The following is a 13,008-nucleotide window of genomic DNA, read 5'->3' as shown; positions in this document are numbered from 1 at the left end:
GGCAGCTGGTGAGACTTCTCTTTCTTCCAGGCTTGGCCAGAGCTCTGCTCAGTTCCTCCCAGCCTTGCCAAGTCAGTCCTGGGACTTCTCACTAAGCTTGTCCTGGAGTGACCCCAACTCCTAGCTCAGGGTAGGGGCAGAATATTTACCTGGATCTCCCTGCAGGACTTCCCAGCCCAAAGCCCCTGGCTTCTGGGACCAGTGTGTTCCACCTGCACTCCACGTTAGCACCCTTGCTGTAGGGGTGGGAGTGCAGGCAAGGTACCACTGAAAGTTAAAAAAAAAAAAAAAAAAAGGCACAGCCAAGGCAGCAGGTGGCATCTGAGAACAACTAGAAATAGTGGTTGGAGAAAGCCTCCCCCCTAGCAACTCCCAGAGTGAGGAGGAGCACAGCAACTTGAGGAGGGAATAGGCACAGCCGGCCCAGGGAAAGCTTCTGACCCCGAAGTTAGCTTCCCACAGCCCTCCTCCTCTAGGGCTGGTCCTCAGCTTCCCAGTACCTCCCCAGTGCACCCAGCCAGCCACCAGCCCAGGGAGGGCGGTCTGCTCGGCTGACAGGAAACACTTTTCCTTCCAGGCCCAGCACCTCAGCAGATTGGGGGTGGAGGGGACAGTCTTGAGTGATGGGGAAGAGAAAGGATCATGCAATCCTGTCCCCATATTTGGGGTTCCAGCCAAGGGAGGAGGGGGTGGAGGGCAAGCCAGGAGGAGGATGTGGTAACAGCTGATTCGTCCCCTGAGGTTACACTTTCCAACAATCAGCTGTTACTGGGGCGGAAGGCAGGAAGTTTCCTTAAAGGCACAATGTTCTGAACACAGGCTCAGGATTCCGGAGCTCGGAGGACCCGCAGCAGTCCCCTGGCACAGCCTGTATCTAACGAAGAAGGAACTGTCTCGAAGAAGGAACTGTCTCGGGCTCCAGGCTCACCCCTTCGCCCAGTTAGCCTCCTCCCCATCTCGGACCTACAGACAAGTCCCCAACCCCCTATCCATCCCTTCCTGGGGGTGGTGGTGGGGGTCCCAGACTCGCCCTTTAAATAGCAGCTCAGCCGCTTTTGCCAAGTCATTGGGTTCATTTCGGTTTTTGCCCTTCCCCCGCACCTCGAGCCTCTGATTGGCCCCTGGGGAAAGAGCAGCCTCCTCATTGGTCTCCACCTTTGAAATCTCGTCCTTAAGTAGGCCTGAGTCAGAGAGCGCCTCGGAGGGCGGGACTGCACGGGGGTTAACTGGGGATGGGGCTGCCGGTCGCTCGCGCTTGGCCCGGCCCCGGCCCCCAATTTCTGCCCAGGAGCCCTCCACGCTCCGGCGAGGGCCGTGCCCTGAGCCGCTTGTTGGGGAGCTGCCTCGAGCCGCCCACAAGAAGGCTCCTGTGGTTAGGGAGGGCCGGACGAGGCCTCCCCCTGGAAGCCGGCGCTGGGCGAGGCGACCGAGCCCTCAGGGCTTCTCCTGCGGGAGCCCCGCTGCCCGGGGGCGGGTCTCCACCTTCAGCTCTGCCCACTCCTCGCTGCTTCGCCTGCTCCGCCTCTCCTCGGAGAGACACAGCCTCCCGCGGAGGCCAGCGAGTCCGTCTTGGCGTGGTCTCACAGAAGCGCTCGCGGCTCCACAAAGGCGGGGCCCTAGCCCTTTAAGGACTTCCCGGGATGGATTCGGAGAGGAGTTTAAAAATGCCAACTCACAGAGCGCGCTGGCTGCTGGGAGCGAGGGTGTCGGGCCGAGAACTACCTCGACCAGGGTGCACCGCAAACACACGCCTCTCCTTGCTTCTGCTCCTCAGGGCCCTGCTTTGACGTAGCGCTCCTCTCAGCTAGCCGCTCGGGCGGAGGGCTGCGCCACGCCTTTTCACCCATTGGCCACTTCCCGAGTTGGCAGGCGTGGCTTAGCGCTGCTCCGCGAGGCAAAGGGGTGGCCTCCCTGCCAATCAGAGCCAAGACGGCCGGGGGGGCGGGACCAAGGCGAAGTGCTGGCGCCCCCCAGTGGGTGTGGTCACGTAGCCCAGCAGTGGGCGGTGATTGGCCCTGGGCGGTGCAATCGCGGCTTGTGCGTCACGACGCCGCCAGCTGATCGGAGACTGGAGCCGGTGTGTGCTGGGCACTGGGAAGAGACAGCGCCGCCGGCCGTGGGGAGCGGACGCAGTGATTTGCTCCCCTACCCTCAGCGACCCCCACACCCAGCACCAGGTGGGTGTGAGCTGGGGACCCGGTCATACAGGGGGGAACGGTGGTAACGGGGTGATGGGGGAAAGTAGGGTCCTGGCGGCCACACCCTGCCCTTCCGGGGGAGGGGAGAGGGGGCGGTGGGGGCAGGGGAGTTTCAGGGGAGAGGGGTCTGGACTGGCTGGAATAGTGGGTGGGGAGGTTCGCAGGAAGAGTCCCGGTCAGGAGTCGCGGCGGAAGGGTTGGCGGGGTCGCTGGGAAGAAGATGGGGGGCCGGCGGGCCGGGGGCGGCTGACCCTGGCGCCCTCGGGTCTTAGGATCCAGGAGCCGGTCATCCGGCCTGGGGAGGATCGGGACGGAGCCCACAGTAGGGAGGTGCTCTGCCTCCACCGGCGCGTACTGGGGCAGGACCATTTCAGCGCCCTGGCAGGGAAGGGGTCGCTGGGCGGGCCGGCCCCTCCTCTCGTTCCCTCCAGGGGATGTTATGTAAGGGGGGAGGGGAGAGGAGTAGGGGGCGGCGGTGCGGGGGCCTTATGCAACCCAAAGGTTAGGGTTTCACCGCGGTTGGGCGGGGAGGGGGGGAGCGGGCAGGAGGAGGGCCTGGAAACTCTAGCCCCCCCTCCTCAGCCTAACTGGCTGTCTTGAGCGGAGAGAAGGTCACCTCTGCACCTCCCCCCAAGCCTGTCCGGTCGTGAGGCCCCTCGCCCAGGCCTGGCCCTGACCGCCTGGGAAGCCGGCTGGCTGGGTGGGGCGCCTGGGTTAGTCATCGCTGGGCTCCCTCTCTCCCCACCTCCCGGCCAACTCTTGGCCCCTCCCCATGGCCTCCGGCTAGGCTATCGCCCCCACCTCCCTCTGGCCCTAGCTCCAGCCTCCAACTCTTTTGGCTTGTCATGCTGGCTGTCAGACTGGGCTAGGAGCTGTCAGGGTGCCAAAGGGTAGATGGAGCAGCTGGTCAGAGGGTCAGTGGCCTGGGCCCACCCCGTCCTGCAGCCAAGGGCACCTGCTTGGCACAGATGCTCAGCAGCCGTGGAGTCCTGTGGGCTGAGCAGCGCTGTCCCAGACAGAGGGGAGCTGGACAGAGTTGGACTGGTCACCTAGGGGAAGGAAGATACCACAAAGTTCATGCCTCCCAAGAGGCTTTCTGAATTTGAAAACCCCAACCCCCACCCTAATCGGTCTTACCCTCTGAGTATAGAAATCCCAAGGCAGAACCTCCGTGGCCCCTCACTTCTGGCATGGGCCATGCCCTTGGACTGAGCAGCCGCGGCAGCAGCAGCGCACAGACCCGCCCTCCCCTGCTCACAGCCCTCCAGCCTGCCACGCCCCCAGCCCCCTCCCTGGGCCATGCTGCAGAGCCCTGGCTTTTCCTGCTGATTCATGCGTTGGAACTGTGGGGGCGGGGCTTGGAACTTGGAACAAAGTTCAGACATGGAGGGGCCGGCAGACAGCCTGGAATTCATACCAGATGTACCCGGAATGTGCAAGCGGAATGTTTGGCATCTGAGAGTCCAGAGGAAGCTGCCCAACCACCCTGCCCATACCTCCCTCCCCACCAGCCTGTGGTCGGCTGTCCTCTCCCTCAGGGCCCCAAGAGCCTCCCTCTGCTGACCTTCTCCCAAACTCCAGAGCGCCTCCTTTCACTCCTCCCTGGCCTAGGCCCCCCAAACTCCATCTGCCGAATTCCCTGGGAACAAGGCAGTGGAGCTGATCGCTGAACTCACGTTTCTGGGCCTCGGGAACAGTTTCGCACCTGGCACCTGGGGAGCTGGTGGGGTGTGTCCAGGGTCCCAGGCTCTGCCCTTTCTGAGTGCCAGGAGGCTGAGGGCTCCTGTGGGTTGCCAGGGAAGGGAGGATGAGAGCAGGCTGGGGCTTCTGTAGCCTGCATTTCTGGGAAGAGGAGCAAAGAAGTCCTTTTAGGGCTGCTGCAGGCCCAGGTCAAAGCCAAGAACCCTCGATTCCAAGGTTGAAGGTCTACTGGGGATGGGCTTCGATGGCCACTGGGATAGAGTCCCTGTGACATGGCCCTGCTCAGCTCTTTCCTGTCTTTCTCCCCTTCCCTGTAGGAAACCGTACCTCTCCGGTTCTCACCTGGCTGAGCCGCAGTAGTTCTTCAGTGGCAAGCTTTATGTCCTGACCCAGCTAAAGCTGCCAGTTGAAGAACTGTTGCCCTCTGCCCCTGGCTTCGAGGAGGAAGAGCAAGAGGAGGAGCAGCGGCTGCTATCCCCGTCTTCTGGAAGGTGACAGGACCAGTGAGTGTGGGTGGTGGAACCCTTTGGGAAAGGGAACCCTGCTCCCTCCGCACTGGCCCAGCAAGAAAGCAATTCTGGTTATAGGCACTGGCTGAACGGGGGGAGAGATGGCTCCAGCTACTCCAGTGTAGTTGGTCTTTGTGTGACGATGGAAAGAAATGCAGAGAAGAAAATTCTGTGTCCTTGTTACCCAGATTCCCATTCTTCCCTACCAGCCTTTGCATGTGAGATCCAAAAGTCAACTTACTCTTCAGGGAAAAGTGATACTGAAGCTTCCATCTGAGCGGTCACCCTCCTGCTCTTGCCTCTCCAAGTACTCCCTTAGACTGGCCCAGAGTCCGAGTGAGAGGTACTTACCTGTATCTGAGAGCTGCTGTCTCAGTTTCTCTGCCTGTGAGGTGGGGACACCGATGAGTATACAGCCCACTTGTGCAGACTCGGAGCCTGGGTCCTCCTGCTGTGAGTGGGAACAAAACAGCTTCATGAAAAAGATTTCTTTTTCTTTTATTTATCTGGAAGGCAGAGTTACAAAGAGAGTGATGGAGTGGAGATCTTGCATCTGCTGCTTCACTCCTCAACTGGCCTTAATGCCCAGGGCTGGGCCAGGCCAAAAGCAGCAGCCAGGAGCTTCATCTAGGTCTCCCATGTGGGTGCTGGGGCCCAAGGCTTCAAGCCATCTTCTGCTGCTTTCCCTTGCCATTAGCAAGGAGCTGGATGGGAAGCAGAGCAGCCAGGACTTGAACCAGCACTCATATGGGATACCAGCATTGCTTAACCCCTATGCCACAATGCCAGCCCCAAAGATTTATTAATTGATTTGAAAGGGTGGGGTGCAGGGACAGAGAGAGTGAAGAGATCAGAGAGAGCTTCTACCTGATGTTTGACTCCTCAAATGGCCACAACAGCCTGTTCTGGGCCAGGCCAAAGCCAGGAGCCAGAACTCCATCCAGGTCTCCCCCATGGTACTTGAGCCATCGTCTGCTGCCTTCTCAGGCATGTTAGCAGGAAAGTGGATCAGAAGCAGAGTAGCCAGGACTTGAACCTGCACTCCATGGCCAGCGTCACAACTGGTAGCTTAACCTGCTGCTCCTCAACACCGGCCCCAGAACAGCTTTCCACAAAGGTTATTGATCCTTCCACATTGCTGACCATGACCCCAAGAGCTGAGGAGGGTGGGGAGTTGGAGGGAGGGGTCGGAGTCAGACTGATACAAGGGTCTCCTGGGAGCTCCATCTCTACACTGACTTCCAGTCGTGCAGGAGTGGCTGGGGGACTCCACAGTCACCAGGGTAGATCTGCAGCCCTTGATGGGGTTCCGCCTGCCACTGCTCATTTCTTCCCCGGCTTTACTTTCCAGGGTAGTGTTGTGAGGCTCGGCTCAGCTTGTGCAGACAGGAGATTCTTCCCTTCAGCAACCAGGAGAGTTGCACTGTGGGATAGTGACCTTTTGGAGCATCAGTCCGTGTCCACCTGCCACCCCCAGCTGCCGATCCAGCCTCACTCTAGGGCTCAGGCTCCGGTGTGGTTCAGCCTTGGGCTCACTCTCCCTGCCAGGTGATGGCCATGTTCAGAGGCTACAGGAAGTGGTTTGGTCTGTTTAGTGGGACAAGACGTGCTGCGGGCTGTCTCCTGTTCTGCACCTAAGAGAAGCTGGGAGACGTAGGGGAGAGTAGGCCATTGGACTGAGCCCCTCTGCAGCCGGAGCCGAGGGCAGGATGTGTTTGGGACAGCTTAGAGGGGGATGGGCAGACTGAATCTGCTCTTAGGCTGCCAGAAAGAGCGCTGCGTCCCCGGACATCCTCTCTGTCCTTTCTTCCCCTCACTGCTTCAGTGGCCACAGTGTCTCCCTCCACCCTCGGGTGTGTGGCTCTGCCGTCTTCCCCGTCACGAAGCAGAGGCAAGGAAGGGCAGCTGGGAGCACAGCGATAGGACACGGGGTCTGGAGAGCACAGAGCCCTGTCTGGATGTCTGGCAGAAGAGCCCACCAAGGCCAGGAGCGCCCGGGAGGAGGAACAGCCAGGCTCCAGCAGGACAAGCTCCAGCCATCTCCCGCCCCACTCACTCTCCAGCTTCCTTCCTCCCTCAGAAGTCTGGGCACTGGTAAAGTGCTCTGTGGCTCCTCCCTCCCCCCTGCCTCTCACCCTGTAATTTTATATAAGCAGCCACAAGGAGCAAGAGCCAGCTGTGAAAGGACAGACAGGAAATTGATGGAAGAAAGTCAAGTGGATGCAACCATGCAAAAAGTGTACACATCATTGGTAAATAAAGGCCAATGTAGCTGAGAGCATTTTTCCCTTCACAAACTATAAGGGGAAAAAAACCCTAATATTGGTCAGGGTTCGGTGCTAGCACTGCACATCTGGTATATGGGAGTCTGAACTGAGCCAGACTTCCTGGAAGGCATGTTGGTAGTCTGCATCAAACACCCTACACGTTCGTTCCCATGTTCTTTGGCCTGGTAATTTGACACTTTAGAATTTATCCTGCCAGTAACTAAGGATTTAGTTATGATATGTTCATCCCAGTATTGCAATAGAGAAAAATGGAAATGCCTATAGTATTGAAAATGTATCATTTTCTGCTGTAATGAAAATTGGCACTAGGGGATCCCTTAAGTAAGCTATTGTGTATCTGTCCAGAGGGTGGAGTACCACACAGCCACTCCAGGCATGTAGACATTTGAATGGAAAGAAAAAATGCCCTTTGAATATTAAGAAGGTTATAAAAAATAGAGTATATGATGTGATCTCAATTTTGTTTTTGAAAATATGAATGTATATTTGTATATAGAGAACAGATTTTTAAAAAATGAAGATATCCTCAAAAATGTTAATAGTGGCTTGGATGGTGGAATAAAGTAATTGTATTTTTCCTCTGAGTTCCCAATTTTGTACATTAATTGAATATTGCTTTCATATAATAAATAAAGTGTGAAAGACGGGTGTAATGCTTTAAACCTGTAGCGAAGTGGGCGTGCAGGAAGGGACGCCCCTGCCCTGTGTGAGCTGTTGGCTGGGGTGCCTGCAGGTCTGTGAGCTGCTGTGCTCCGCAGCGGCTGGAATCCCCCTGGGCACACAGGGAATCGCTGGCTCTCAGGTGCTGGCTGACAGCCAGCTGCAGAGGTGTGTACAAACCTGTCACTTGGGGGAAGTGGGGCCGCCACAGGGTTTTCCTCTCAAGGCAGGAGAATTCTAGAACGCAACAGCGCCGCTGCTTGGTACTCCTCTGCTGATTGTGCCCTAACGCGGAGGTGACCTGTGCGACCTCCCTGCCCCTCGGGTTGGAGAGAGAGTCTCCTTCCAGCCCACCAGGTTCCGAGCCCCAGGGAGGGGGCCCAGGGTGCTTCTCAAGCGGCCCCCTTTTTGCCTTCTCTTCCTAATACGGCTCCTCTCTATAGGGGGGAGGCCGTGAGAGGGGGGTTCCCAGTGGGTTGCTTCTTCAGAATGGGGCTGCTGTTCCACCTGGGAGATTCTGTGTAAGGCAGGAGGCAGGACTGCTGAACCTTGGGCGGGCTCGCTGTGAGGTGTCGTGGGGCCGGGAGGCGCAAGGGGTGGCCTCATGGAAGATGGGCGCCCCCTCCCCCAGCTGCCGGGGGCGGGGCGGGGCGGGGCGGGCGGCGCGACCGCCCGGTTCGGTCAAGTGGAAGTGGGTTAAGCTGGCCTTTACCTTCGGGGCTGAGCGGTTGAATGGGCAGCGATAACGAGCAGGTGAGAGGCCACGGAGTGGGGAGGAGAAGGTGAAAGTTAGTGGGGCGGGCCCCGGAGTGTCAGGCGAGAGTGGAGTGGTGACCAGTTCGTGGGACTCCGCGGAGCTCAAAACACCTGGAGGTAGGGGCGACGCCGCGGGCAGCCCGGAAGCCCCCACCGCGCCGCTTGGTGCCGGGGAGCCCCCAGCCCTGCATCCCTGCTAGGGCCGGACGCCCTCGGTTGCCGAGGCTTCAGGGGCGGCCCCAAGGCTGTTCCAATCGCCACGCAGCCGCGGGACGGGGGCGTGGACAAGCCGGAAAAAAGTTCCCGCAGATTCCGAAGGCGGGGCGGCCCGGGGAGCTCGGGGACCCGGCTCGGCAGCTAAGCCAGTGCGCGTGCCTGCTGGGGGCGTCGGGCGCGTCCCGCCGAGAGTGCCGGGCCGGAGGCACCGGTCCGGACCCAGCCTGCCGGCCGGGCCATGACTCACTCGGGGCTCCTGGTGACGGGCGCCTCCTTCGCCGCGTTCCGGGGGCTGCACTGGGGGCTGCGGCTGCTACCGACACCCAGATCTGCGGCGCGGGACGGCTGGAAGTGGCGCAACATCTGCGTGTCGCTGATGCACAGCCTGCTGAGCGGGGCTGGCGCGCTGCTCGGGTGCGGGCTGGGGGCTTCGAGAGGCGCGGGATGAGGCAAAGGAGGTTGGAGAACAGGGCAGGTGAGACCTCCAGAGTGGATGGGTGGGAGGGCGGCTGACTCCGGCCCCCGTCTCCCCCAGGCTGTTGCTGTACCCACAGATGACCGTGGACCCGGTTCATGGCCACCCGCCCTGGGCTCTGGTGCTCGTGGCTGTGTCTGTGGGTGAGTCTGCAGGGAAGAAGACTGCTGTGAGGGGGGCAGCCTTGGAACCCCAACTCCAGGTCTCCCCCCACCTGCGGGATTGGAAAGGGCAGGAGGGCCGGGTGTCGCTCCCCAGCCTGGTCAGCATCTCTGGGACAGCCTGCCCCTTCTACCCTGCCTGCAGGTTATTTCCTGGCGGATGGAGCCGACATGCTGTGGAACCAGACCTTGGGCCAGGCCTGGGATCTCCTCTGTCACCATTTGGTGGTGAGACACTGAGGGGAGAGGCCCGCCCGCCTGGGGTCCCAGCCTCTCTCCAGCTTTCTGTGCTCTGACTTCCCAGAGGGTCTCCTGCGCCAGCTGGCCTCTGAGCCTCCCAGGCTTAGGCTGAATTGGCGGGAGGGGATTGACTGCTGGACCCAGCTGGGGGTCTGGGCGCTGCTTAAGGAGCTTGGATCCCTGCCAGTGTCTTGCGGATCACAGAAGGTCGATTGTGGAGCTTTTCGGAGGAGAGGGAGCCCCAGAGGAAGGTGTGGGTGGGACTCGAAAGCCCAAGACTGCCAGCTGGGGGGCACCGGGCAGACAGGCTCCCAAGATGGGGTAAGCGTAAAGGCCAGGTGGTTCGGAGAGGGTCCCACAAAATGCTTGCGAGCTCCTTTTGTAAGGATGGGATACTGGGATGCGATGGGGCCCAGCACAGAACGATCTCTGACTTCTGACCCCGGCTCCCAGGTAGTGAGCTGCCTCAGCACCGCCGTTCTGTCTGGCCACTACGTGGGCTTCTCCCTGGTGTCTCTGCTCCTGGAGCTGAACTCCGTCTGCTTGCACCTGCGGAAGCTGCTGCTGCTTTCTCACCAAGCTCCATCCCTCGCCTTCAGCATGACCAGCTGGGCCACTCTGGCCACCCTGGCCCTCTTCCGTTTGCTGCCGCTAGGTTGGATGAGTCTCTGGCTGCTCCGGCAGTACCACCAGGTGCCTTTTGCTCTGGTTGTCCTCGGTACAACAGGATTGGCTACAGTGGGTGCCATGAGCATCACCCTAGGGGTCCGCATTCTGATCAGTGATGTGCTGCGGTCTCGGCCACAGCCATCCATCCTTGGGCACAAGGACACCTAGGGGACCAGGACTTGTAGTGGTGAACCTGTCTCCAGGGACAATTCCACTGTCAGCGGGGAGGACTAGAGAGAAGCCACAGGCTTGTCTTCTTCCAGTCCTGGGGGCACTGTGGCCAGGATCAGGACCCAGTGCTGTTTACTGCACAGATGGCCCCTGGACTAAGGACGGGATGAGATAATCAGTATCTCAGTTCCTCCTGCAGCTAACTCACATCTTACCCCTGCGTAGGATCTATGACGAAGAATTGCTGATGTTGGTGGCTGGGTGGGCACCTGGGTTACTGTTCACTGAATTCCATCATTAGAGGACCATCCTTTCTAGCAGATGAACTCAAGTGGCCCAGCCAGAGGCTGGCAGGAGGCCCGAAGCCGGAAGACACTGCCAATGGGAACAGATAAGGGAAGGTGGGGTCCTACGAGGCCTGGTGAGAGATCTGGTGTGGGGGTGGGACCAGTGGCAAGCGAGACCTCACCTATGACCAATTTCTGTCCATGGGAATAGGGCACAGGAGATGTTATCTGTAGGGATGGGCATGACAGTTGCCAAGAGACAGAACTCGAGCCACTGCAATCGCTGCTGATATTTCTGGTTCTCAAAGCCACACTACAGGTATTGCGTTTGTACTTAACCCAAGTCCTTCTGTGTCAGCCTTTGAAATGTTTTTAGTAGCTTCTGACCTTTTCAAAGAACATGTAGACTCTTAGAGAAATGCACATGGAGCGGGGTCTGGCTTCTTAGGACAGCACTGAGATCCAGAGCCACAGAGAGGACTCCAGTGCCTATGCAGGGCGCCAGGTGTGGGGTCTTCCCAGGCCGGGGTTTCCAGGGAAGAAGGAGCACGGTAGAGCAGGTGAGAGAGGCTCCCCCAGGCTGCCAGGGGATAGAGGAACAGCGGCCCTCTTCCGGGATTCCCTCGCACGTCCTCCTTCTCCCCTGCTGCATCCGCTCTTTTTTCCACTGCACAAGACCCCTCTCCTTCCAATCAAAGCATCCAGGCCCAGGGAAGTGTGGCACAGATCAAAGCTGCCTTTGCACTGAACAATAGACTCGGAGCGATAACCCCTCATCCTGCACAGAAAGGGAACTGAGCAGAGGCGAGAAATGGGGAGATTTTTAAAAAGCCTACAAAGAAGCAAAGACCATGACAGAGACCGACACACATGGGCTGAGGGATGGATAGCAAGAAACAAAGATTGTGTAGAAGACACGGAGACAGAGATTGAAGTGGGGCAGGTGGGGGAAAAACCCTGGCAGAAATATCTAGAGAGATTGTTACAGAGGCTGAGAGGAACCATAGTCCTAGAATTGGCCAGAGGATGATAAAGAGCACAAGAAAAATAGTCAAAGGCAGACAGACAGCGACCCCAAGGGTGGGAGGAAGGCACAGACCGTCTAGACAGTGAGACAGAGCGAGTGAGTGACGAGGAGGAGCAGCCGGACTCCCGAGACACACAGGTAACAGATCGGGAGATTAGCAGGGAGAGAGAGGAGTGCAAACAGATGAGGGGGACGCATCAGGGGAGCTGAGCAGCCGAAGGAGAGGAGGCAGCCATTGTAAGATCCAGTGACAGAAGAGAGAAGCAGGCGATCTGTAGAGACAGGCGGGAAGACAAAGGACAAACAGCTACAGTGCAAACACAAAGACGGGGCTGACAGCAGCTGATAGGCAGAGACTGGTGGGAAGACGGGGACAAGCCAGAGGCAGGGACGCGCACTGACATAGAAGAATAGGCAAAGGGAGTGATGGGGAGAGTCCCAGGGATGAGGAAGGGTGGGGCCGAACAAGGCAGCATGTGTACAAGGGACAGGGCAAAGAAAAGGAGGCACCACCGAGCAGGAGAGAGGACAACAGAAATGACAGGGACATGGGAAGAAATGAGACAGAGGCCTTGTGAGAACTCCCCTCCACAGAGTACCTGGCTGCAGAGGGGCAGAAGAGCGGGTAGGGGGCCAAGAGACACTGTGGCGACTGGAAGGCTATAAATGCAGGCAGAGAACGAGAGCCGGGGTTTGAGGACAGTAAGACCAAAACCAAGAGGCACAGGTGTAGAAGTTCAGATGGAGAACAGGAGGATTTGGTCCTTAAGAGAAGCAGCATCTTCAAAACTCACCTTGTCATCACACCTGCTGACTTAACCAGAATGTTGTCTGTCTTGAGTTTTCAAAGAAAAAGAAATGGGACAAGCTCACGTGAGGAGTACACACTGAGGTCCAATATTGATCCTTTCCAAAGTGTGCACCTTTTCTCTTACCGCTGTCATAAATACATGGTTCAGTGAGTACCCCTGTTGGTAATACTTGACAGTACCAATGAACTTGACCATTAAGGAAATTTGGCTGTGGGCTCATTAGTACAATCCATACAGGGGGTGGGCGTTATGACATAGCGTTGTGGTTAAGGCACCACTTGGGATGTCCACTTGTTTGAGTCCTGGTTGCCCTGCTTTTGATCCAGCTTCCTGCTAGTAAATTCTGCGAGGCAGCAAATGATAGCTCAACTGCTTGTGTCCCTGCCACCCACATGGGAGACTCGGATGGAGTTCCAGGCTCCTGGATTTGGCCTGGCCTGGCCCAACTTAGGCTGTTGGTGTGCATTTGGGAGTGAATCAGTGGGTGGAAGATCTGTCTTTCTCTTTCGCTCTGTCTCTCGATCTTGCTCTCACTCTCCTTTTCAAGTAGATGAAAAAATAAACATTTAAAAGGAAAAGATGGTGTGGATCAAAGAATAAGGATGAGTGAGAACTCTCAGAAAGTGAAGTTCAACAATGCAGAGTGACAGCTGCTGCACTTGGTCAAGACTGGTCTCCAAGTGGCCGGGTCAAGTGGTCCTCAAAACCGAATCCGTGCCTACCACGCCACTTGCCGATGAAGTCCTTGTCTTCCAGCATAGAGGAGGGGTTCTCCTGAATGGGGAGCATTGATGTTTCATGGTCTAAGAATACTATCTTCATTCTAAATTAATAAATT

The 13,008-nt window shown here is 58.0% G+C and overlaps 1 protein-coding gene across 1 annotated transcript; it reads left to right on the top strand.

Annotated features, from left to right (window-relative positions):
• The first annotated feature begins 8,507 nt into the window (after window positions 1-8,507).
• On the top strand, window positions 8,508-13,008 carry TLCD2 (TLC domain containing 2). The gene is made up of 4 exons (XM_062215876.1): window positions 8,508-8,742; window positions 8,864-8,946; window positions 9,110-9,192; window positions 9,658-13,008. Exons 1-4 carry the CDS (start codon window positions 8,567-8,569, stop codon window positions 10,039-10,041), a joined length of 726 nt encoding a protein of 241 aa, XP_062071860.1. The 5' UTR covers window positions 8,508-8,566; the 3' UTR covers window positions 10,042-13,008.

This window comes from Lepus europaeus, chromosome 18 (assembly GCF_033115175.1).
Source record: "Lepus europaeus isolate LE1 chromosome 18, mLepTim1.pri, whole genome shotgun sequence".
In the NCBI taxonomy this organism is placed as follows: Eukaryota; Metazoa; Chordata; class Mammalia; order Lagomorpha; family Leporidae; genus Lepus; species Lepus europaeus.
Note: the sequence above shows the minus strand (reverse complement) of the source record. Positions and strands in the feature narration are given on the sequence as shown.